At 35.2% G+C, this 22,249-nt stretch overlaps 1 protein-coding gene across 6 annotated transcripts in view; it reads left to right on the forward strand.

Annotated features, from left to right (window-relative positions):
* GABPB1 (GA binding protein transcription factor subunit beta 1) overlaps positions 1 to 22,249 on the forward strand; it is a 69,472-nt gene that overhangs the window by 37,552 nt on the left and 9,671 nt on the right. For 3 of the 6 annotated variants that reach the window (XM_036842380.1, XM_036842381.1, XM_036842375.1), the window contains exons 2-7: positions 315 to 422; positions 6,295 to 6,462; positions 8,084 to 8,278; positions 9,518 to 9,665; positions 10,017 to 10,130; positions 20,227 to 20,412. In XM_036842380.1, coding sequence (XP_036698275.1) covers positions 315 to 422; positions 6,295 to 6,462; positions 8,084 to 8,278; positions 9,518 to 9,665; positions 10,017 to 10,130; positions 20,227 to 20,412 — 919 coding nt within the window. The remainder of the gene's footprint in view (positions 1 to 314; positions 423 to 6,294; positions 6,463 to 8,083; positions 8,279 to 9,517; positions 9,666 to 10,016; positions 10,131 to 20,226; positions 20,413 to 22,249) is intronic. The other 3 variants (XM_036842377.1, XM_036842379.1, XM_036842378.1) reach the window with 3 other exon arrangements.

Here is a 22,249-nt window from a genome sequence, read left to right on the forward strand (position 1 = left end):
GTGAAAACAGTTTGTTGCTAGTTTTAAATTTTAGATAAGCTTTCTTTGCCACTTACCTCTTCTATTTTTTACCAGCTATGTTCGGAGAATTCAAATTAATTTTATTATCCTAGCTAAAAATTTGATAAGAAAGAAAAATCTGTTCCCAAAATTCAAATAAAAATTGCTTTTGTATGATCTGTAGTTTCAGAGGAACTATATCACAACCTTTTGAAGGTCTAATTGAGAACTGACTTATTAGTAAAGACAGAAGGGAAAGAAGTTATGTCATAATGTATAAATGGAGATGTTAAATTCATCTATGTTTTGTTTAGATGTCCCTGGTAGATTTGGGAAAGAAGCTTTTAGAAGCGGCTCGAGCAGGTCAAGATGATGAAGTTCGTATTTTGATGGCTAATGGAGCTCCTTTTACTACAGACTGGGTAAAGAATGATTTTAATGTTGTGGGGTTTTTTTGTTTTTTGTTTTCTCCTCCTCCTCCCCTTCCTCCTCCCCCTCCTCCTCCCCCTCCCCCCCTCCTCCTCCTTCATCTCCTTCTTCCTCTCATTTTTGAGTTTTTCCAGTTAAAAGTTTAGTCAGTATTGTGTTTATAAGTGGTGAAAATTTAATTTTTTTGCAAATTTGTTTGCAATTTTAGAATTATAGCTTGCTTTTAAAGAGAATGGTTCATATAATTTTTTTTATATAGACAACCTTATCCAAATATTCTGTCTACACATGGGTTTTTCTTTAAATTACGGAGTTCAGTAATGTAGGATGAATGTAAAATGTAGCTGCTTGGGATTTAATTTAAAGGCCTTATAAATAGCACAGGTAGAATTTATAATTCAGAAAAAACAAATTTGGTGTTAATGTTATAATTGATGCTAAAAAAGGAAAAATGTTTGCATTTCAATTGATACTTGTAAAACTATTGCAAACATCACCCAGAAGGAAGAAAGGAAAGGGAAGAGTTCTTAGTAATTACAGAAGGCAATTGTGAAGAAGACAGAAACCATAACTCTATTTAATTCTGCAGGTAAATCAAAAGGGATATTCTTGGGAATATGGAGGGTTAGGAATCTGGATTAACTCTCCCACTGGTAACAACTAAAAATTCCAGAGTTTTGATTTTGTTGTTTTTAGCTTACTTGTTCCATGTTCTTTTTAATTTTTCATTCAAAACAATATTCTTTATTATGGAAAATTTCAAACATAAATCAACCCCTGTATACCCTTCAAAAATTATCAAATCAAGTGAATCTTATTTCCTCTATGACCCCATTTACTTTCTTTGTTTAGTATTATTTTAAAGTAAATTTCAGGAACCATTTTGTTTCATCCATAGATTTCAGCATCTGTCTTTAAAAGATAAAGATTTTTTGACTGAGTATATTAAAAAAAAAATCTTAAGGGCACTGATGAATTAGAAAGAAAGTAAGGGATTATCAACCTGAAAAACTAAGCAAAGGCCATAACCCAGAGAAATTTCACCCTTAGAACATTTGCTAACTCAGTAAATTTGCCGGTTGGTTTTCTACTTCCCCAGCACAGGTTACTTAAGATAAAGACCTGAGACTGCTCATAGAGGGAAGTCTCCTAGAGATCCTTTCCCCATAATACTGGAATCCTAAAGAGATGTACCTTCGTTGTAAGGGTAAACCAGAAATACCCCCTCCCTCCTCCTACCTGATCCTGCCCCTGCCCCTGTTGTTAGGGTACTGCAAGGCAAATGAACTGGCTTGAACTAAGGTACCAAATGGAGAGAGGAAGAATTTTGTTGATGAGAATTTGGAGTCAAAAGCCATCCTTTGCACACATTTGTGGCCTTAACTCATAAATACTTATGTATTCTGCAAAACTCTGAACTGAAGAATGAATTTAAAATTACCTTTGGACTAGAGGTTACCCTTGGTTCCTGACACAAGCAAATGAATATCCTTTTTGGAGGAACCTGCGTTCATCCCACGCTTCATATCCACAAATGAAATTCCAAGGAAAATGAACAGTCAAAAATAACTGAACACTGGGACTTCCCTGGCAGTCCAGTGGTTAAGACTCCGTGCTTCCACTGCAGGGGGTGCGGGTTTGATCTGTGGTCGGGTAATTAAGATCTCGCATGCTGCGTGGTGCGGCCAAACGAAAAAAAAAACCAACAAAAACTGAACACACAAGGACACAAGGCAGCTTGGACAATAAGCCACTGGAACAACTGAAAACATAAGCAGACCTATAAGGACTTTAGATAAGATTTTAATAGCAGATTAGGAATAGCTGAAGAGAAAATTAGTAAACTGAAAAACAAAAAAAAATCATTCAGAATGTGGTGCAGAGAAAAACAAAAAAATGTAAAAGATGTCAGGAGTCATGAAGGCTAGTGTATGAGAAAATCTAACATATGTCTAATCATAAATCCACAAGGAGAGTGAAAATAGGGATGAAATAATTTTAAAGGATAATAGTTTAGCTTTTCCAAGGCTGATGAAAGATGGCAGCTCACAGATTCAGGTAGCCCAGAAAATCTCCAGCAGGATCAATAAAAATAATCTATATCTAGACTCATCATAGTGATCCTGTAGTACATCAAGACAAAAAGAGCCTTCAAAATACCAATGAGATATCACCTCACACCTGTCAGAATGGCTATCATCAAAAAGTCTACAAATAAATGTTGGCAAGGATATGGAGAAAAGGGAATCCTCGTGCACTGTTGGTGGGAATGTAAATTGGTGCAGCCACTATGGAAAACAGTGTGGAGGTTCCACAAAGAACTAAAAATAGAACTACCATATGATCTAGCAATTCCACTCCAGGGTATATATCTGGAAAAAATGAAAACTCTAACTCGAAGAGATACGTGCACCCCAATGTTCATAGCAGTACTGTTTACAATAGTCAAGATATGAAAGCAACCCAAGTGTCCATCAACAGGCAAATGGATAAAGAAGATGTGGTATGTATATGTACAGTGGACTATTACTCAGCCATAAAAAAGAATGAAATTCTGCCATTTGCAGCAATGTGGATGGATCTGGAGAGTATTATGCCTAATGAAATAAGTCAGAGAAAGACAAATACTGTATGATACCACTTATTTGTGGAATCTAAAAAATAAACAAATGTGTTTAGCAAAACAGAAACTGGACTCACAGATACAGAAAACAAACTAGTGGTTACTGGTGGGGAGAGTAAAGTGGGGAAGGACGAAATAGGGTATAGGATTAAGAGATATAAACTACCATGTATAAAATAGATATGCAATAAAGATATATTGTACAGCACAGGGAATTGTAGCCATTATTTTGTAATGACTTTTAATGGAGTATAATCTATAAAAATACTGAATCACTATGCTGTACACCTGAAACTAATATAATATTGTAAATCAGTTATACTTCAATTAAAAAAATATCTATAAACCCTGAAAAAAAAAAAAGACAAAAAAATCTTAAGAAGGATTAGTGTCCATAATACATAGGGATTCCCATGACAGCGATGAAAAACAAGACAAAGAAGATAGGGCAAATGACTTGATATGGTACTTTACTAAAGAGAATGTTTGAATGACCAATAAACATGAAAAGATGCTCAGCTACATTAATGATTGGGCAAATGCAAAGTAAAATCATGAAATACTATTGCTTATCCATCAGATAAGCAAAAACTAAACAAAAAAGTCTTGCAGTACCAACCGTTGGTGAGGAGATGCATAAATTGATAGAAACATTTTGGAGGACACTTTGGCAGTACCTAGTAGATTTGAATGTGTACATACCCTCTGGCATAGCTATTGAACTTCTAAGAATATTTCCAAGGGAAGTTCTTGCTCATGTACTTGAGACATGTATAAGACTGTTTTTAGTAGCTGCATTATTCATAATAAAAAACTGGAAACCTTAATGCTCAGCAGTGGATTGGTTAAATTGATTTTGGCTTATTCATTTGGTAGAAATCATAGAGCAGAGAAAATCAGTGAACTATACTTGTATTCATCAACATGGGTGAATCTTATGATATTAAGCCAAAGAAGGCAAGTCTCAAGAGAAATACATGCAATGTGATTCTATTTAAGTAAGGTTCAGAGCAGGCAAAACCAAAGTATATTATTTAGGGATACATAGTAATTTAAAAAAAGCAAAGTAAAGCAATGTTTATTACAAAATTCAGACTAGTAATTACCTCAGGGGTTGAGGGAAGGGTTTATTAGGGAGTGGCATGTGGGAAGATTCTAAATTGCTGGTAATGTTTTATTTCTAGACTGTGATGGTATTTACCTTATTTTCCTCCTTCAAACTACATATATGTACATATATATATATTTTGTATCATCAACCAAAAAGGTAAGGTCTCGAGAAGAAAAAATTACAAAAGAAACCATTATATCACACTGAGCAGAACTCATGGTTGCTAAATAGGCTATGGAGATATTTCATTAAATATTAGAATTTAAGAGTATAGAAAGGGCCAGTTTTAGAAAAATACGATAGAGCATGGAGAAAGAAAGGATTGTTTAAGAATCTTCTTTAATCTGCTGGAATGACCGCCCCTTAAAAATACAAGGCTTTTAATAGTAATAAAATAATTATTCCCAGGGTAAATGATTTCCATTTTTAACATATACTGAGAGCACATACCTAGCTTTGTATTATGACTCTTACTTGTGTGACTTCAGGCAAATTAGTAACCTCTTTATGCCTTATTTGTTTTTTTTTAATTTTTGAAAATTTTTATTAGAATGTAGTTGATTTACATTGTTATGTTAGTTTCAGGTATACAGCAAAGTTAATCAGTTACACATATATCCACTCTTTTTTTTTTTTTTAAGATTCTTTTCCCATATAGGCCATTACAGAGTATTGAGTAGAGTTCCCTATGCTATACAGCAGGTTCTTATTATCTGTCTTATATATGGTAGTGTGTATATGTCAATCCCAATCTCCCAATTTATCCCCCCCTTATCCCCTGGTCATGCCTTAGTTTCTTTTACTGCCAAATGAGGATAGTAATAGTACCTGTGTTTTGAGGAGATTAAATGAGGCAATAGGTGTAAAGGTCTTAGAATAGTGCTTGCTATGGAAAGTGCTTAAATAAAAACCTTAGTTGCTATTATTACAGTAGTGGTCTTAGCAAATTGCATGTTCTAGTGAACTATCTTGGTTCTTTAGAACATGAGTGCCTTGGTAATCAGAGAGTTGTAGGGACTTTTTGTGCTTCTAAATGCATGTGATGTAATTCTAATTTTCACCTATTAAAAATTATACCTCTGATAAGACTCTTCTTCGCATTTTAGTATGTACTTCTCTTGTATATTTTGAATGTAGCATGAGTAGGCCACATGGAACCAATTTCAGGAGAACTGGGCTCTCTTTTGGTTCCTTTTTAAAATTTTTATTGGAGTATAGTTGATTTACAATGTTGTGTTAGTTTCTGCTGTATGTTTTGGTTCCGTCTTAACTCACCTTTGGCAAGTGCACCTCACATCAGATTTTTTCCTTGAAAAATGACTATATGAACTCCTTTAAAAAGATCACTGAGGTGCTTTAATTAATTTATTTTTAAGTCCTAGAAACAGTTTAATGTAAAAATGTACACTGTTACATTTATTTGATATGAATTTCATAGATGAAAAGTTTTGTGTGAATGGTGTGAGGAAAACGTTCTAATGCTCAAAAATTTCTCAGACCCTAATTATGTCTAATTCCTGATGAAATTAATTTTGTTTAGACTATCTGATAACAAAATAAAGAAAGCAAGTTTGGGCTTCCCTGGTGGTGCAGTGGTTGAGAATCTGCCTGCCAATGCAGGGGACGCGGGTTCGAGCCCTGGTCTGGGAGGATCCCGCATGCCGCGGAGCGACTAGGCCCGTGAGCCACAATTGCTGAGCCTGCACGTCTGGAGCCTGTGCTCCGCAACAAGAGAGGCCGCGATGGTGAGAGGCCCGCACAACGCGATGAAGAGTGGCCCCCGCTTGACGCGACTGGAGAAAGCCCTCGCACAGAAACGAAGACCCAACACAGCCATAAAGAAATTAATTAATTAATTAATTAAATAATTTTAAAAAAACTTCTTTAAAAAAAAAAAAGAAAGAAAGCAAGTTTGAATTAAATGAAATATTGTCATTTCTTCCTCACTGAGAAATGAATGGGAATTCTTGAAGGCCCCTATGCAGAGACTGTTCCTTTTCAGTTTTGAGTTACTATGTAAACATTTGATATAAAGAGAATCTGTTTGCTCTGTAAACAGAATATATAAAGTAGAAGATAGAAGTGTATTTAAAAATGACTATAGATGTGGATTTTTTTTCTCGTGGTGTAGCTGGGAACTTCTCCACTTCATCTGGCAGCACAGTACGGACATTATTCCACCACAGAAGTACTACTCCGAGCTGGTGTAAGTAGGGATGCCAGAACCAAAGTGGACCGAACGCCGCTGCACATGGCAGCTTCTGAGGGCCATGCCAGCATAGTGGAGGTTTTGCTTAAGGTATGTGTTCTCTTTTTGCGCTTTGCTTTTGAAAGTAAGACCCCAAAGGCTATAAAACCATAGTGGTTTTATAAGAGGGAGAAGGGAACTAGTTTTGTTACTGACAGGGTTCTTGGACTCCTTAATCAATAGAAATTGATAAGAGGCCAGAGAAGTAATTCAGGCAAGGCTTTATTAGGACTCGCGCTGTAGCACTAGGGAGCGAAAACAAGTAACAGGTTCCCTTGCTTGCTCCCTGACGGGGGAGGAGCTGGTCCCTTAAATGCTGTGAGGGTAGGGGCCAGTCCAGGGGTCATATGGGAGGGGTGGCTTGGGTGGTCTGCCCACCCCCTTAGTGGTGCTGTATGCAGTGCCCTGCTTTTGCTCCCAACACCTCAGAAGTGGCAGTTGGGTTTTGGTCTTTTTGTATCTTATTGTTCATAATTTGCCCAACTGCACATGCGCGCAGTTATTTTTAGTCCCTTATATTAGTTTCTTTGTATTCTATTGCTGGAGGAGATGTTTGTCCAGGTGCAAGCCCTGCAGCAAAGGGGCCCAGGTCCCAGCCTGTCTCAGTTTTATTGCATGTCTACTTTTTTCCCCCATGTTATCTCATTTTTTGTGTGTAAGCATTCATTTAAATGAAAATTATCTTAAAGTGTTATTTTGTGGGGGGAAAAACTTCCTCAGTGTATGTTTTTAGTTAAGTCAGACAATTGATTTCTTAGATCTTGATCTTTGCTGTGGTGAGGGATTACAGCTTTGTCTTACTCAACACATTTAAAGCCCACATGGAAGGGAATGTTAGGCTTGAATAATTAACAAACAAATAATACAGGCAGGGCTTTTTCTTTAATCATCTAAATGCCAAAGAGAAAATTCTGAAACAGAGAGTGATAGATTTAGATATTCTTAATTCTTTTTATTCTGGCCTCTAGATCAACTTATCCAAAAAACATACAATATAAGCCATGAGTAAAAATCACGTGTAATTCTAGATTTTCTATTAGCTACATTAAAAAAGTAAAAACAAAATAATTTTAATATTATATTTTATTTAACTCGGTATATATAAAATATTATAATTTCAACATGAAATCAATTTAAAAATTATTGAGATGTTTTACATACTTTTTTTGGTGTGAGATCTTTGAATTCCAGTGTGTATTTACATGCACAGCATATCTGTATTCGGCTACACGTGTCTAGTGACGACCATAATGGATAGTGTATCTCTTGATAGCTCCCTATTAATTCATTATATTGCACTGGTTTTGAAAGCAAGGGATATTTTTGTGTAAATAAGGCGCTGGAGGGTTTTGGAGGAATGTTCATAGTTTTCCTTCACACCTTATGCCATTCTAGCCCTTCACACTCATGGCTGGATGACTGAAAAAATAATTGCTGTACTCCTAAGAAATTAGAAGGAATGCAATTAGGAAAGCCAACATGATAGGAAACTGATTATGTGACAGATGTGTGGTGATTCCTGGAATGTGTAGACTATTCAACACACAAAAATAGAGAGTTGGTCATATTAGTAGCAGATTCTTGGTTTAAAGCACAGTGGCTAGTATTTTCATATCAGGACTTCTTTATATTTCGTATTTTAGAAATTTCTTATTTTGAAATATTTGTATAGCATGGCGCTGATGTCAATGCAAAGGACATGTTGAAGATGACAGCTCTACATTGGGCCACAGAACACAATCATCAAGAGGTGGTGGAACTCTTAATCAAATATGGTGCTGATGTACACACGCAAAGTAAATTTTGTAAAACTGCATTTGATATTTCAATAGACAATGGGAATGAAGATTTAGCAGAGATACTACAGGTAACTTTTGGCTTTTAATTTAAGAAAATAAAAGGATCTCTGTCATATGGATGATTTGAACTATTTAGCTTGTAGTTTTTCATTTTGGACTTATTTTGGACAGTGCTATTCCTTTTTCACTTCCTCTTTGTTTATTGCTGTTCATTTTCCTAATTGTAAGACCACAGTCTTTGCATGTAACATTAGAAGATTAGATAAAGTGATTACTTTCAGTGTTTGTAAGGTTCTGAATTCCATTCTATACATTTTAGTCTATTAATTATTTTGTTGCATGTTTGGATACCTTATGGTTTTTCAAGTCTGTTATACTTCCACTAACATTTTTTTTAGCAACCATAATCATGTCCCCTCAGTGAGTGATGTAGTCTTCATCATTCTGATTGGTTTCTTTTATTTTTTCACCATCCTCAAAAAAATCTGTTTATGAACATAGTTATTTATGGTTTTTGAACAAGTTTTCCTACTAACCAACATTACTTCTCCTTTCTTTAGCTAGACAACATTGATGTAAATTTTCTTCTTTACTTATTGCTTCTTCTTGCCTATCTTCTTGTTCTCCTTCCCAGTAGAACTCTTCTCTAAGACTATCTGAGTCTGTTGAACTTCAGCTAGTTACTTAAAAGATGTTATGTGTTCAGGAAAGCAAATTTTGCTGTGCTTCTTCCAATTCTTTTACTCCCAAGAGTGCAGTTTGGAGCCTGGGGTTGAGGATAGAGGACAATTAACTGGGAAGGATGTGCTTTATATAGGTAGTGTTATATATTGCTAAATATAGTAGAGAACATAATTTGATTTAAGTAATTTAATTTCTGTAGCTGCAGGGCAGCAGGATATCTTTCAACTGTGTTCTATTTATATATAGAACACAGATTTTTTTTTTTTTGGCCCCACCAAGTGGCTTGCGGGATCTTAGTTGCCTGACCAGGGATTGAACCTATGCCCTTGGCAGTGAAAGCGCAGAGTCCTAACCGCTGGACCACCAGGGAATTCACTCAACTGAGTTCTATAAAATCCTTTCAGATACCTACTTCTCCTCACATGGGATTTTGCTGCTTTACCTAATAGGGGAACTCAGGATATAAATGCATATCTGTGATTTACCACTATACTTTCAGTAGACCATAAACAAAGATTTCCATTTTTATTATATGATTCTTAGATTACAGGATGTTACATTGAAAGTCTGTCCAATATGTTCTGGTTATAATTCTGAAAACACTGTGGTAATTTGTCCCCTAGATTGCTATGCAGAACCAAATCAACACAAACCCAGAGAGTCCCGACACTGTGACGATACACGCTGCAACACCACAGTTTATCATTGGACCTGGAGGGGTGGTGAACCTAACAGGTCTGGTATCTTCAGAAAATTCATCCAAGGCAACAGGTATTGAGATGCATATAGGATAGCTGTTGGGATTTTATGCTTTAGTAGGTATTCATCCTTTTAAGAAAGGACTGTTGGAGAATGAGGGTAAGATTATATCAGCCACCTTGGTTTTCTTTGTTATAATTGGCAAAAAAATTTTTATGAGGCAAAATAATCTAAAGAAAGGTGATATTGCAAAATGTACTGCAATATGACCTTTCAAAAGCTAATGCTATCCAAGCTTGTTTTTCACAAAACTAATATTACCTAAGCTTCATTTAAGAGTTGAATAAAGTAAAACAGATTATCAGAAAAATTCACTAGATTAAATTCCTTAAAAATTCAAACATGTTTTCTCCTTTCTCTTAGATGAAACGGGTGTATCTGCTGTTCAGTTTGGAAACTCCTCTACATCAGTATTAGCTACATTAGCTGCCTTAGCTGAAGCATCTGCTCCACTGTCCAATTCTTCAGAAACTCCAGGTTAGAAAAACAAGTCAAATGTGTACATCGAAAGTTGGAGATTCAAATATTTGCACAGGCCAGGAAGGAAATTTAAAAGACTAAAGGGGGCAGGGTTGAGGTTATGGCCGTCTGAGGAGAGTGGCGCAGGGCAAGGGTGCATCTCCTACTCAGCTCTAACTGATTATAGTAAAATGCTCAGTCAGTGTTGCCAGACTGTTTTTTTCAAGGGAAGCTGAAAATCTGGATTTTAAAAGAATATTAAATCTTGGCAATTATTTAAAATTAAATTAAAATTAAAATTAATTAAAATTAAAAACAAACTTGTGTGGTTCACAGAAAACATGTCTGTGTATCCCATTTGGCTTTGTTTTACTAGTCTGACTTTTTGTATAAATAAATTAGCTAAATATATATGAACCTGCTGTCTTTTTCATAACTTTTAATTTTTGGCATCTCTATTAGAATGACATAAAATCTTAATGACTGACAAAACTAGGAAATAGCATACCAACAACCACCATTAAAGGATAACCTGGGGTTAAATGATTACAAACAGTATTAATAGCTGGTTTGATATGGTTTACCTTTATACTTAACCAAAATAGTTCTTGCTATAATTATGTAAGTAAAATATTTTTTTAATTAGGGAATTTAAAAAACTCCACAAAAGTATTTTTCTTACTGTAGTTTAAGCCATTTTATTTGGACCAATGTTTATGAAAGTAAAGAATATTGTTGTCATTCATTATTTAATTTTTTTTCAAAATGTGACTAATAATAACAACAACAGTTCATTGCATGTTTACTGTGTGTGCTCTGCACTGTGGCTGATGTTTTACATGTCTCATTTAATCCTCACCAAAAAGATCAAAGATAGATATTACTGGATTTGACTCTTCAAGGTGATGATTGGATGATGTATTTTTTGGTGGTGGGGGGGGTGGTTACTTATCTCTCTCCTTCTTCTCTCTCTCTCTCTCCCCCCTCCCTTCCCCCCCCCCATGCCCCTCAACTAGTAATAGTAAACATTTATTCATTCTCCAGCTTCTTTAGCATTGTAATCAATGTTTGAATCTAAACCTTTATATTTGGGAGTCTTAAGATTTTTCTGAATCACTTTTGGCCATTAGCAGCTATGTGTATCATCCTATTGACATGCTGCTTTTATGACCTATGCCTGGATCTCTTCAGCACCTTTGTAATTGCATAAGTATATCGAAGAAAATTAATTTCATTGGTGGATTTCTATTTGATTAAACTTGTAAATTTTTTGCCTTTATTAAAGTACATATCTCTGAAAATTAATCTTTTCTTCAAAGTCAGCTCAAAGTTTTGACATTTAGATGTTGACTCCACTAATTGGTCATACCAACTTCTCTAACTTCTACCTTTGAAAATGTTATGTGTGGTCTAGTCTGAGAGAATTGGTAATTTTAGTTGACTTTTATTGCATGTGACTTACAGTCTTCTGTGAGCACAATAATTTTTTCATTTCAATACTACATCATAGTGAAATCTTTCTGAAGATATTTTAAGAGCTTGAATTAAGTTAAAATTCAGGTGAGTACATTGCCACCAGTATAAACAACTCAGCTGAGGTGTGTAATCACATAAAGAAATATCTTCTTGCAGGTCAGTTTGCACATGCTCAGTCAAGTTATTTCTCTGCCTCTTGGCCGTCCAGTTTCTTTTAACATCATTTGTCAGACTCATCCTGATTTAGAAATGTTTATATGTTTTTTCAAGGACATCTCAGGATATGGGAAATAAAGTAGTACTCCCATTTTATATATGATGAAATTGAGGTTTGTGGAGGTTAAATAATTTTGTCCAAAGTAGCGTGGCTATTAAGTGGTGAAAGAAAGTTTGTGCTCAAGGTCTGACTGATTCCCAAGTTGTGTGTCTGTGACCACTAAATATACTGTTTCCTCTATGCAGTTTCTTCAGGTGATCAGTGGACGAGTCTCTTCTAGAATGTTTATAATTTGGTTTGTGATAGGAATAAATATTTGTGTAATCATCACTTTGTCTTATATGAAACAAAAGCATCACTATTCCTAGTTTTACTTCTGAGGTGTATCTTTTGGAGCAGTCTTTTGAAATAAATGTTCTCCTGTTTCCCCTTTTTAAATGATTGAAAAACAAAATATAAGAGCCATCAGTACACTAATTGGTACTGCTCTTATTCTTTTCTTTTACTGGCTAAGTAGTACAGTAAACACATCTTCTGATAATAAATAGCCAGTGTAGCAGCAAATGGACTGCATTTGAAATGGAAGCTAGCTGGCTGACATGGTCCTATATATAGAGGGGAGGTACTTATGATAGCCTAGGATACCATGCTGTTTCATTTGAACTGTGGCTTTAAATAGTTCTTTCATGTTTACATTAGGACTATCTTTGACATATAAAACAAATCTTAATGTTAGTCCAATGGGAACATCATAAAGGAAATCAGTCTAGTATATAATGCTTTCATTGTGAAACCAAATGATACCTCTGTCTTCTTGATGTTACAAGCAAATATAACTTCAGATTGTCAATGTTTGATGATTAGAATCTCTCATTGAATTGCTTCCTTACTAGCATTTTTTATGTAAATATTTCCAGTTTTATTCTTTTCTCATAAACCTTTATTTTTCCAAGCATTTAACTTGTTTGATTAAATTTTTAATCTCCATACATAATTTTCATGATTCTTTGTCTGTTTGATAGAAGTACAAAAAAAAAAATTTGATAAATCTCTATACCCTGAAGAGTTTGTTGCTAATGTTCATTTTTATTAAATTGGTTTTTTGGGAGTTTTTATTTCAGTTCCTGAGCCCACAGTCCTATGCTAATGTGCATAATTATATTAAATAATCATTAGGTCTATCTAGGTCCACGCCAGGCCAGAAAAACATGATGAAACACTTGATGTAAGTCATAAATTTAACTTGGCATAATGAATTATAGAAAAATAATGATTAATATGTATAGGGTTCTTGCTATAAGCTTGTTATTATGCTAAGTGCTTTACGTGTATTATCTCATCTCGCAATAGTCATTTGAATTAAGATGCTATCGTTGACCATTGACTGAGGTTTAGTTTTCAGCTTTGAGGTTTCAGAAATATTTTATTAAGATATCCTGGGTTAATATAAGGGACTACTCACACTCAGCAAACTCATAAGAAAGTGATACATAAATCAAAATACTAAGTTATTTATTTTTAACTTCTTTTTAAGTGAGGATACAACTGTCTTTTGATACATGAAATTACCTTACTCATTTTGGAAACAAATCAGTGAAAAAATTTACAGCCTTTAAAAGTATGCAGACACAGTTTTCAAGATACTTGTTTAAAACATCCTTCATAATTTTGGAGTGGAATAATTCAGGAGAAGTATCAGGCAGCTCTAACATTAATATAATAATTGTCCTTCTCTTTTACATTATTATTATTATTTTTTAACATCTTTATTGGAGTATAATTGCTTTACAGTGGTGTGTTAGTTTCTGCTTTATAACAAAGTGAATCAGCTATATGTATACATATATCCCCATATCTCCTCCCTCTTGTGTCTCCCTCCCACCCTCCCTATCCCACCCCTCTAGGTGGTCACAAAGCACCGAGCTGATCTCCCTGTGCTATGCGACTGCTTCCCACTAGCTATCTATTTTACATTCGGTAGTGTATATAAGTCCATGCCACTCTCTCACTTCGTCCCAGTTTACCCTTCCCCCTCCCTGTGTCCTCAAGTCCATTCTCTGTGTCTGCATCTTTATTCCTGTCCTGCCCCTAGGTTCTTCAAACAAACTAGTAGAATTTTTGCTTGGAAATAGTTGGAAATTATCTTGTTAATTTATGTACCCAATGATTAGAAGGCTGTGTTACTTTAAATATTCTGTGATTCAAGTTTTCTACTAATTTGAACTCCTCTCAATTAGTTTGAATTAATATGATAATATCAACAAGAGCAGCATTCTTAAATTTTGTGTGAATCAGAATCACCTTCTCAACAATCATTTGCCCCAGTTCTACCCCAGTGGATTCTGATTCAGTAAGTTTAGGGTGGGGCCCTGACATCCATATTTTTAACATGATCTCAAAAGTGATTTTGGTGTGATGACACACCAAAATTTAAGAATTTGATCCAAATTTTAAAAGATCTATTTCTTACTACTAATAGATTGTATAGTAAATATCTAAAGATTGTGAGTATACTACAGCAAAGATTTGCTTGAATAATATATATTTCTTATTTATTTCATTTTTATGTGTAACTTAATATTTATTCAACTGTTTATGGGGTGCATAGGTGAATCTCTACTAAGGAAAAGATGTGGGAGAGAGGAATGGCTTTCTTAATAGCTTTAATAGTTGAGTATATCTGTATGCCTGCTATTTAGTCTTTTTAAGGACTGAGTAATTAAGGAGCAGGCTTCAGGTAATTAGGATATAATTAAAACAAAAATGTGATTGTCAAGACCACATTTCTCAAATTGAGATGAGAAGAATGTTATCATGCTGAGAACTTTAAATATAAAACAGAGTAATTATTCACTGCCCACAGTCTGTAGACCCAGTAGGGCTTACGTATCTCTAACTTAATGTGCCTCTTTAAGTTTTCCCTTATTTATACATACTGTTACCTAACACACTGACTTCTGCTCAGATTAGAAACATTTTTTAGATTATGGCAACTCCTATGAAATTTTATCTCTAACAGGTGCTGATTGGTAAGCTTTGATAAAATTTCGATTTAAAGAAAATATTACTGACCTCTGTTTATAAAAAACACATATATACTGTTTCAGGGAAGTAAATGTGATTATCTGTTTGAACTAAGGGAATGTTTCTTTTTCATCTTTTAAATTACCTCTAAGTTAAGAAAGTATCTACCATATTTGCTGGTAGTTCCCATCATTATGCTTGATAATTTTAGGAATTATATTTTTGTTTTGGCCGATATTTCACCTTCTAATACCAAATGAGTCTAATTTGCAGTCTAATTTCAGTTCATTTTTTTCCTCTTTGGTATTTGGGTTCTTTTGCTTTATTTGATTTGTCACAGTAGTTGCCTGGCCAGGTAGGAGATTTAACATCAGAAAATAATGTGCAAGTTCTGTATGTTCAGACACAATAGAGCATTTCAGTTGACTGGGAAGATGTGCAGAGGTTCCATTAAAATATACTTTGTTATTTTTTTCTTATGCTCATTTCACTAATTCTGGAAAAAGCAATCATCTTCCTGAAACGTACATAGTTGAAGTGTTCTCATAGTGTATTTTCCTGTGCATGAAACTAAAGGGATTAAACATTGTGACTGCTGATTTCTTTACTTTTGGCCATCCTATACACTTTAAGGTACCTGAGCATGTATTTTACACTAAGTTTTATGACTGCTATGTGCAGAAAACAAAATTTTGAGCTACCCATGAGTGACTGCTTCCCTATGCTATTTTTTCTGTATTTGTTTCTGAGCCATCAGAACGTACAAATGGCTACAGATACTATACATCAGGGAGGTTTTGTTTCCTTTCAGGGTTTTAAGCTTGGAGCTTAGATGTCTCTACTTCAGAAGTAGAATGATCAGGCAGCTCTTTTGGAGCCAGCTTGTAGCTACTATTTTTCCAAAAAAATTGTTAACACATTTGAAATTTAGTATTCCAATCTAGGAATGGAGGAGGGAAACTGAAGTCAGGGAGAAGGTGAGGGAAGAGTTATAGTTAGTAGGAACATATAATCTTGTTAGAGAAATGAGAAATAAACAAGTGAAAAGTTAGAGTAGGTTAAAATGTTTTAAAATTGTTCTATAAGAGATTTATAAAAAAATTATACAGTTACTATAGTTCTTCAGAGGACAAAGATTACTTTTAGCTGGAGTTGGGGCATGGGGCTAGGGGAGCGGGGTGAGGTGGGATTGGGGTGGAGTGGGATGGGGTGAGGTTGAGTTGTACCCTAAAGAATGAGTGGGATTTAAGGATTTAGATAGATAAGAACTCATTTCAAGTTATTCCATTTTGGAAGGTATTCCAAAATGAAGATACAAAAAGGTAAAAGTTTTCTTTTGGGGATTGCAGCTGCCTTTTTCCTCATAAGAAAACCACCACTTTGTAGTACACTATTAATAAACAGAGGCAATCATGTTATCCTATTTTTCTACCAAAGCTTACACGCCAGTCTGTTACAGGTGTTTCCTATTTGGAAAATCAAAATTCCAGGAAGCTGTCACCCTTACTCTCTCTTCTTGCTTTAGAACAAAATAAAAATGTACAAATAATAAAAATTCATGGAGGGATATATCATGCTTATGTTAAAGCAATAACTCAAAACTGTTCTTGAGCTAAATTTTCCATATATTGGTTTACAAATAGCTGTTCATTTACAATTAGAAAAATATTATTTATTCATTCATTGAACAGATTTTTGTTGAATATCTCTTATGTTCTGGTAAACAATCATATACAGTCCCAACCTTTATGGAACATGTAGTCTTTCAGTAGAATGAGATATTAAAGTTATTCACTCAGATAAATACTTGTGATTCGTGGCATATATAAAGAATACAGGATTTTGACCAAGTTGGTGAGTCTTTCTAGAGGAAGAGACATTTAAACTAAAGACGAAGTAGGAATTAGTGGAGCAAAACTTGGGGGAAGAACATTTTAGGTAGGAGGACACATGTGAAGCTTTTGAGGCAGGAAAGCTTGTCCTTTCAGAGGACTCAGAGACCAGCGTGGCTGAGCTCATTAAGTGGGAGAGTAACTCATGGTAATTGAAGGTAAGATTATATAGGACTTTTAAAATGATTACTTTGGTGGGCTCTGGAAGGGAGTTTAGTTAGGAGTCTAATGCAGTCACCTGGGGAAGAAATAATGGTAGCGTGGATTAGGATTTGGCAAAGAGATAATAAGAAGTGAATAGATTTGAGAGTTATTTGGATGTAGAATCAGAAGTTAAAATCGGTTGGATGTAGGCCTTACATCTGCAGTGTAGTTTAGTCCATATGAAACTCTCATAAAACAATATTTTATGGCTCTAGCCTGCAGTCTTGTATTGATTTTGCATTGCTTAGCCTTACTCTTTCTTGCGGCCCAGCTATATAATCCCATTAAATGGACATGTGTGACTACCCTTCTTTTTGTGTTTAGAGCAACTTCAGCTAGTTGTTAATAAGGTGTTTTTTTCCAAAGGTATCATGCATCGGTGGCTGTTTCCCTCCTTTCTCCTAATAGTGAAATTTGAGTCAGGTCCCCTTTGCATGTTGTTTTTTTTTGTCTGTTCCTAAAGTAGATCAATAAAAGTGAATTGGCTTTCAGGTATATGTTACTGGGCTTCATAAGATTGTTTTGTTTTTGCCTTTTAAAAAAAAATTTCAGGTTCAATTGCAGGCAGTCCTACTTTTGAAATGTTATTTTCTTCTGCAGTAAGCATAGTTTCTATTTTATTGAAATATTTATATGCATATAGAATTTTCAATCTTCTAGTAACATCTCAAAGACAGTTTTTTCCTTGTCTTAGTTGACTTCTGTGGCATTAAAATTCAAAAGTCATGTTGAACCAGAGGTCTCAAACATTTTCAAAGATGCTGTAGATTATCTAGGCTCTCTTTGTATATTACAACTTGACTTTTAAATTAGACCAATGAATATTTATTAGTTATTTTTTTATCTGGGGGTTTTATATTTGGATATATCTATGTATATTTTTTTAAATAACATTGTTTTTAAAGTTTTTAGGCTTTCTGTTTTATTCTTACATGTTTCAACATTTCACTGCTGGGTTGTTCTTAGGATTACTGAGGGGGTTCTTTGTTTTCTTACATAATTGGTTTCCTTATAATTTTTTCTTAAATTCCTTACCATAGCACAACTTAAAAAGAAAGCTTTTTAGATGAAAGGCAAGAACTCTCTTATCTTAATGACAGTCATTGCAAATAGTGCAAAGATGAAAGTTCTTGAGTTGTGCCTTGATTATATGTGATCTCAGAAATTTCTTACATATGATTATGTTTTTAAAAATATTTGCTACTTATAGTTAACATTCAACTATAGTGAACATTTGTTTTTCATATGGATATTTTTTTAAAAGATCAAAGCAATAGTTAATGTCTTTGAAAACCTCAGTAGTTGTTCTATTGAATACATTACTGTTTTATGCCCTACATTTCATTTTATAATTATCTTCCTGAAATTTTCTTAAGTGCTTGGTGATAAAGCCTAATTATGGTTTAAGACAAACAAAAATGAGAGAACTCAAAACATAAAGGTTTTTGCATTTTGAACATCATCTGTGGTTTGCATTGGGACCCTTGATTACCCAAATAACACAGTAACAGGGTTGCAGCCAGGCCTGTTACCATGAGTTCATCCTTGAAAACTAGGGTCCCAGTACTTATCTTGCCTTTTATTAAAAAAGGAGTTTGTTTAATTAGGGCATCTCTGTATTTAGTAAATCCCTTGGTCGTTGATATCCATGACATTCTGCTGGAATTTGGTAGCAACTTAGCGTGTTTCAGAGTAACTGTGTATCTGAAGGGTAGCATGACTTCAGGAGAGAATGATTTTATTTCATTACACTTTTGGTAAAGTGTTGCCTCAAATAACACATTTCAGAAAACCGTATCATTTAGAAATAGTTTTTTTTGTCATTGTTTTTTCAGAATTAGTTATATTAAAACGTTTTTTAATGTTGATAGTTTTTAAAACCCATAGAAAAATTGGAGAATAAACTTTATACCTTGCATCTGTATTCACCACCTGTTAACATCTTGCCACACCTGCATGTTCACACACACACAAACACAGACACACGCTTTTATTTTGCCAAATTATCTGAAACTAGGCTACAGACATCATGACACTTCATCCTTAAATTCTTCAGCATGTATCTACCAAGAACAAGGACAGCTTCCTACATATTCACAGTTCTATTATGTTTCTTAAAAACATCAACGTTAATTTAGTAATATTATCTGGCATATGGTCCATATTCAAGTTTCCTCAGTTATCCCCAAAATGTCCTTTATAACTGTTTGTTTTCACCCAGGATCCAATCAAAGTTCACACACTATATTGGATTATTATGTCTCTTTAGTCTCCCCCAATCTAGGACAGTCCTACTGCCTCACTTGTTCTTTATGACACTGAAATCTTTGTAGAGTTTAAGCCAGTTGTCTGCAGGATCACTCACATTCTGGATTCATTTGTTTCTTAATAATTAGATTCAGGTCAAACATTTCCAGTAAGAACACAGGGATATTTTGTAATCTCCTATTGCATCACATCAGGAGTTACTTTAATTGCTGTGTAGTATTCCAGTGCATGAATCTACCACAGTTTATTTATTCATTCTACTTTTGACAGATATCTGATTTGTTTCAAGTTTTTGACTATTTTGAGTAAAGCTGCTATGTGTAGTCTTTTGGGATCAGTAGTTGGGCATAGGATTGCTTGTGGGAAAGGATTTTGGCAATTTCTTTACCTAGGCAAGACCTGGAGTGCTGTGTTCAGCTGCCAGAATCCTCTCTGAACCTTTCATAAAACACTGAGAACATAGTTTTGAATCTTATTTATGTAAATGTTAATATATTATTTCATAGCCTACAGTACCAGATCTATTTGCCACTTATTATGAAGGCAACCCTTGCTCACACAGTCCAAAAAGGGAATACTGTTTATTCTCTCTACTTGAAGAATACAAATATCCATGTTTTGTTGGATAGGAAATGTATATCAACTCATATATGTAAATTTGAATGGAGTATAACCACATACAATATTTTCTTTTTTGGATTGTGGAATCTTATTAAGCTGGCATAACCTTTGTCATATCTGTGACCTTAGGAGAGCTTCTAAATTTCGTACCTCATAGAACTAAATGAAGATAGTTTATTTAAACATGTGCATGCATAGATAGTTGGAACTCACTTATTGTAAATTGTGGGACTTGTAGTCAACTGTTTACATAGGTATCTACAACACCACTGGAGACTGAATTTAAAAAACATGTAAAAGCTTTTCTGTATAAGAAAGAAGTAAGGACAGCAAAGGTAGCAGAGCAAAAATAAACTTCTGTTCATACTTTTATATATGTTCACTGATTTTTACATATATATTTTTTTTCCAGTAGTGGCTACGGAGGAGGTAGTTACAGCAGAATCTGTGGATGGTGCAATTCAGCAAGTAGTTAGTTCAGGGGGTCAACAGGTCATCACAATAGTTACAGATGGAATTCAGCTTGGAAATTTGCACTCCATTCCAACCAGCGGAATAGGTCAGCCCATCATTGTGACCATGCCAGATGGACAACAAGGTTGGTAGACGGCATTTACATAAAGTTTGCATTTATTCTTAATCCTCAGGAAGTTGTGACATGTTTTTCAAAGCATTTGTTTTTGCCTTAATTTTGTTTTTGCAACCTTTTGCAGCAGACTTAATTGCCTAGTTTTATTTGCTTAGGCTACTGTTAAAATTAGCTTGCTTTCTCTGAGTGTATACTAGGTAGAAAGAGGAATTGCCCCAAAGTATTCTGGTTGGAAAATGAGCTTAAATAAGTAATTCAAAGTCAGTATTGGACAGTACTTAACTAGGCCATTTAATACAAATCAGATCTCATACGGGCTTTTAAAAACACCATGTGAAAAAAAGCTACTTAAAAAGAAGTTGGGGGCTTCCCTGGTGGCGCAGTGGTTGAGAGTCTGCCTGCCAATGCAGGGGACACGGGTTCGAGCCCTGGTCTGGGAAGATCCCACATGCCGCGGAGCAGCTGGGCCTGTGAGCCACAACTGCTGGGCCTGCGCGTCTGGAGCCTGTGCCCCGCAACGGGAGGGGCCGCGATAGTGAGAGGCCCGCGCACCGCGATGAAGAGTGGCTTCCGCTTGCCGCAACTAGAGAAAGCCCTTGCACGAAACGAACACCCAACACAGCTAAAAATAAATAAATAAATAAATAAATAGAGTAGCTATTAATTAAAAAAAAAAAAAAGTTGGACTTAGGAGTTATGGTAGGAACAGTGACAACTTTTAGCAACTTTGTTGATAATTGTCCCAATTTTTTCCTTTTGAGTAATAAGAGAGTAGTAATAAGATAGATGAAACATAAGCCCCAGTTTCATGTTTAGTGAAACTAAAAGACTGAGAAAACCACAAAATTCCATACTTTAAGTGCTTGCCAAAAACATCTTAAGATCTAAGCCAGGGCAGTAGAACCCTCAGGGAAACCCCCAGTCGTGCATCAAGAAAAGGGGTTGAGCTCAGAAATCAGCAATAAATATACACTTCCAGTAAGACAGGGCCCAATCTGAGTAGGAAGTGCTGCAAGGAGGATTAAGATAGACTAGAGCATGAAAGCTGGAGGAAGCAGAAAGAGAAGGTGCAGAAAGTTCCTATCTGAACAAGCATCACCCTGTACCCAGTACTCTATACACCCCCAACCCCCACCAGAAAAAGTACGTGCACACATAACCTTTTAGAAAATGACTAGGATTGCAGAGACCAAGCCTCTTCATGGCCTGTGAAGGAATTAGGGAAGGGAAGGGCTGGAGGTAGAAGTTCTCCTAAACCAGGTTTGGTTTAGAGTGATAGTGGAGGTATGGCCCTGCAGAGAGACCAGGTCTCAAGGAACGATTTTGTTGCCATAGCAGTGGAGGAAGAAACCCTTGACCTGTGGAGCCTAGGAGGCTTTTCTCACAGCTATGCAGAAATCTTCTGCTGGTGGTCCAAGATTTGGATCAAGCCCAGGTACTTTTCACAAAACTTTAAAGAACTAATTCTAATTATATAGAAAAGAAGAAACTTTCAAAGTATTTGTTTTAAGCAGATATAACATTGTTTCCAAAACCTGACATTATACACACAGTCTAATCTCATTGATGAACAAATGGAAAGAAACATGTTTTTGGATAGGATGACTCACTATTTTAAAGCTTTCAATTCTTCCTGAGTTAATTGATAAATGTAATGTGATAGGAAAAAAAGACTGTATTAGTTTGCTAGGGCTGCCATAGCAAACTACCACAGACTGGGTGACTTAACAGAAGTTTATCTTCTCACAGTGCTGGAAGGTGGAAGTCCAAGATCAAGGTGTTGGCAGGTTTGGTTTCTTCTGAGGCCTTTCTCCTTGGCTTGCAAATGGCTGCCTTCTTGCTGTGT

The sequence above is a fragment of the Balaenoptera musculus genome, chromosome 2 (assembly GCF_009873245.2).
Source record: "Balaenoptera musculus isolate JJ_BM4_2016_0621 chromosome 2, mBalMus1.pri.v3, whole genome shotgun sequence".
In the NCBI taxonomy this organism is placed as follows: domain Eukaryota; kingdom Metazoa; phylum Chordata; class Mammalia; order Artiodactyla; family Balaenopteridae; genus Balaenoptera; species Balaenoptera musculus.